General features: G+C 50.8%; 1 protein-coding gene across 1 annotated transcript; it reads right to left on the bottom strand.

Annotated features, from left to right (window-relative positions):
- Positions 1-183: 183 nt before the first annotated feature.
- PUNSTDRAFT_37895 (uncharacterized protein) lies at positions 184-2,794 on the bottom strand (the record flags this gene model as incomplete). Its single annotated transcript, XM_007389323.1, has 8 exons — positions 184-573; positions 629-987; positions 1,043-1,319; positions 1,370-1,586; positions 1,642-2,003; positions 2,145-2,420; positions 2,482-2,715; positions 2,771-2,794. Coding segments are annotated over 8 exons (2,139 nt in total), but the record flags the coding sequence as incomplete, so codon positions are not given.
- Positions 2,795-4,286: the final 1,492 nt, after the last annotated feature.

Genomic DNA, 4,286 nt, shown 5'->3' with positions numbered 1-4,286 from the left:
ATTGATGGCATGCGCAGCTTTTGTGTCGAAAATTTGAGCATCGGTCGCGCGCGTCGTTTATGCCCATCCTGGGCCATCGGGATGTACTTGGCAGTCCCTTCATACGCAGGAACATGAGCGTGGCACACCCCAAACCCTCAAAAGGGATCGGAAATGCTCACCGGGGTCCATCAGCTCCGTCTCAGACCATCCAAGGTGACGTTGGATGCTCGGTCGAGTCTTCATGTATCCGCGCACGCCCGGCCCTGAGCAGACCCATGAGTTGCAGCCTTCACTTTCCTCCACAAGCCAGTATCCACCGCCCAGGCGTCGCTTCATCCCTTCGATGCGGGACAGGCTTCGAGCAATATCCCGACTTGGCGCGAGATGATTTGAGTAAATCGAGCTGAGCCGGAATATGGCGTTGAACGACTCCTGCGACTCTGTGATGACGTTGATAAGGTTTCCATGGCGTCGAATGTCCTCTTCAAGGTGGGCGGCCAGGAGGTGAAGCTTCGTCTTCTCAACGATCTTGGAAGGATCTATAGCCGCAATGATATCGACTACGTTTCCGGCAGCGACAGTGATGTTCGTCTGAGAGCCTGAATGTAAGTATGGTGTACATCAGAGAGAAAGTGCTCATTCGCACCACGTAGTCGTCCAAGTCATCAATCTCCGGGAACCAAAGAAGTGCATCCAGCTCGCCGGAAGCCTTCCAAAGATCATAATGAAGCTTCGACGGGCAAATGTCGTATGTGTGGAAGCTCGCCGTTTGCCCAAGGATCTTGAACTGCCGGCCAATGAGCGAACCAGCATATTGCATGATATAATCCGCTCGTATAGCTGGGATGGAAAGACCGTTTGTGTCGGTCGACGCCAGGCGAAGGGAGAAGTACTTCTTCTGGTCGTCCTTCCAAGTTGGGTGACACCAGTGCCATGTATACTTCAGAAGGCCAAGCAGTACGGTGTGGAGGAGTTCAATCGGAGTATCACGATTCACGTCAAGCCCTGCGAAGAGAATGGTCAGCACGATGAGGGAGTAGATATCATAAAACAAGCAGACCTGGCATCGTAAGAAACGGATTCAATACATCATGGGCGTGCTCATGGAGCCAAACCTTCAGCTCTTGCACGATTGATTCACGAGATCGGGCCGGGTCCTCGGCGTGCATCTGCTTGAACCTAGCTATAAGTTGCTCTACCCAGTGCTGGGCGTACGCATCTTTCACGCCAGTTTCCGTCTGCCTTTCCTTGACCGGTAGCATCACACCTTCACATGCTTTCTCAAGCTGTATCCAGACTTCGCGCAGAGTATCTTGTGCGGTGCGAGGTTCACCTCCCTTGGCGATTAGATGAGAGCTAGACCCGAGACGATGATCAAACAACAAACCTCAAAGAGTGAATGATAGACCTCGAGTCCCTCTTTCTCCCTCTTTGTTCCTCCCACTTTACATTTTCGACATTTGCAGTTCCCTGCGCCGCCAATATGAGAGCTCATCTCACTCTGCATGGGGTTGTCGGCAGGGTTGCTGTTGGCAAATATACGCAGCTTCGCATGCCCTCCAGTTTTTGCGTCGTGAACCCGGACGGGCTCAGTGTGAGTGGACCTGCATTGTGGGCAAGATATCAATAGACGTACAAGATTGGGATATCATCACGTACTCCGCAATGGCTTTGAAAGCCATGAATTGCTCAGTTATCGAGGCATGTTGAGATGTTGAAACGAAGTGGACATGATATTCTTGCTGTAGTAACTTTCGAGGTAAGTTCCGGTGGGTTATATACGCATTGTTGTGTTTGTTGAAGGATTTTGATCGGTTCCCAGACACGTCATCACCCCAGTAGTCCACAAAGCTCGAGTACAAGGGGTCGCCCCCGGCCAGCAAGCGAAGAGGATTGGGTAGGTGAGGGTGATGATGCAGGAACGTCTTGATCTGGTCACACTGTAGAACCGAATCTAAGAAAGGATTATTAGAGCAGATGACAGATGTTTTGGCGACGATAATCACCATCACACTCGGGAACTGACTGCCGGTGCTGTAGATCATGTAGATTATAGCACAAATCTGACACTGGCACAGTCATAATCTGCGCGCTGATGGAAAGAACATGCTATAGTTTCTCAACACGAGTTTCCGCATGATCGGAGAAGGATGAGGACTTACGCTGCCCTCGGTATCAACCTCAAAAACATCAACAGACATCTGCCCCTTCATCACAACCCATCGAACTGGAATCACGAATGTTCCATCGTGAAGCTGGGCAAACTCTTTTGTGTAGTAGTGTCTCCCGTTGTGCGTGTCGGATACCCACATGGGGGTCAGCATATCAAGGTCGTAGCCGGCGTGCATCTTCCCAGTGTGCCAGAAATCGGTGATTGGTCCATCTGGGACCTCAGGGTACACATGGATGAAGCTACGAGTCTTCGGGGTCGACCAATCCTGATAAAGTGTCAGTGTATTCAATATCCTGCTATCGGTCGGAAATATGATGCTAACTCACAATACTAACAATCTCTCGTGGATCAAGTACATAGAAAATGTTGCCCTTTGCTGACTTGTACTCGAGTGAGGAGACAGCAGTCTGTTTTGAGACACGCTCCTGAGCTTGGCGAAGCGCGTTGAGGCTGGGCACATCGCGTGCGCTGCACTCCTTCATAACCCACAACACCAGCCTCATCGATGTATCAGAGAGCCGGATACGTGGCAAACTATCCAGAAGATCAAGTAAGAACATCTATTGTAACAGATCAATCATCTGACAACCCATTAGGGAGCTTGCTATGACCTACCGTTCGCGACTCGTATGGGAACCATTCGTTGTTGCGCTGTGGTGGTGCATTGCCCAAAGTTGCTCGAACATCCTCAAGTGTCGGTGAATTAGGGCCTTGGGACAATGTCAGTAATGTGCATGGTAGTATATCGTAGATGCAGGTTTTGCTGACGGTTATTTTGCAGAACTTCGGCGAGGATATCATCCTCATCATCAAGCGCCTGCCATAGGCTTTCCTCCTCTGAGTTCTGGATGTCTGTCGAAGAACGATACAAGTCCATATTCTCTACCTCGCGCTCCCACCTTTTTCTCAAGTCCATCGCAGCATCCGGCCCAAAGCCAAGGTCAAGGTTCGGGGAGTCAAACTCGGCCATGATGCGGGCTTCATCTTCTGGAATTGTACGTTGGTCCCGCTTACCACCAACTGAGGAGTGTTGAGCAAATGAATCCAACAGTGCAGGAGCAGTATTGCGAAGAGACTGGTGGGAGGTCTCAAGTTCTCGATGAGCTTCATCTCGAAGTAAATCTTCTGTAGCACGACGTCGCTCAATGCTATGCTTGTTTGCTGCAGCAAGCTTTGTATGAGCAGCACTATTGAGATGTGTTGACACGAAGCTCTTTCGCTTGAGCCAAGGTGCTGAACGTGGACCGCCCATCTCGGCGCAAATCCTGCACCGGATCTTCTGGCCATCCGGTGAAACCTCTGCAACTATGGGGACACCTCAATACTCGCACTGACTTGGTTTTGGATTTCAACTTACATACAGGAAGCGGGCCGCCAGTAGCTGGCATGGCTTGGTCAAGAGATGGGTGTCTCTGTCTGAGATAAAGTCTCGCCTTGGGCGAGATAGCAGGAGCATTGGTATGAACTCAGATTGCATTGTCATACATGTATGCTACGTATTGACATTTTGACAGGTGTCAATGCTGGCACCTCACCTGCTGTGAGCCTACCTTGGGGGCACTGAACACAATGCTGGCCATCGACGACCTGAAATGACACAGGAAGGCATTGGAGATGAGTTCATGTGATGCGCATATTGTGCGCCACCGGGCGGCAAAATTTTCGTCGCGCCTTTTCTCAATCGTTCACCACCATGCCTTCTTCACCTGCTGGTCTCGAAAAGGACCGACTCTTTGCTGCCATGGATGCCGAAGATAGTCCTGAGGTTGACATCCGGCCATCTACAAAGAGAAAACGAAGCTCTCTCCCCGAAGACGACGATAGTGACTCGAACGATGATACGTTGCCCCTGTCCGGAGATAGTGGTTCCAGCGAACCATCGGCTGTCCCGCGGAGCTCAATGTTGCGTTCCATCAATGAGAATACCGAGCAGCTGCTGCGGCAGGTTGGAAGATCATTCAAGCTCACACCAGCGCAGAACGACATGTTGATTTCGTGTAGCAAGGTAAAGTGCTCTGTACTTTTAGGCCCGAAGCTAATCCCCTCGCATAGATGAGTGCGGTAGAGCGTGATGGTTACTATCCTTGCACTTGCCATGGGGATCCAGAACAGAGTGGATGAGATTACGCAA

The sequence above is a fragment of the Punctularia strigosozonata genome (assembly GCF_000264995.1).
Source record: "Punctularia strigosozonata HHB-11173 SS5 unplaced genomic scaffold PUNSTscaffold_49, whole genome shotgun sequence".
Lineage (NCBI taxonomy): Eukaryota > Fungi > Basidiomycota > Agaricomycetes > Corticiales > Punctulariaceae > Punctularia > Punctularia strigosozonata.
Note: the sequence above shows the minus strand (reverse complement) of the source record. Positions and strands in the feature narration are given on the sequence as shown.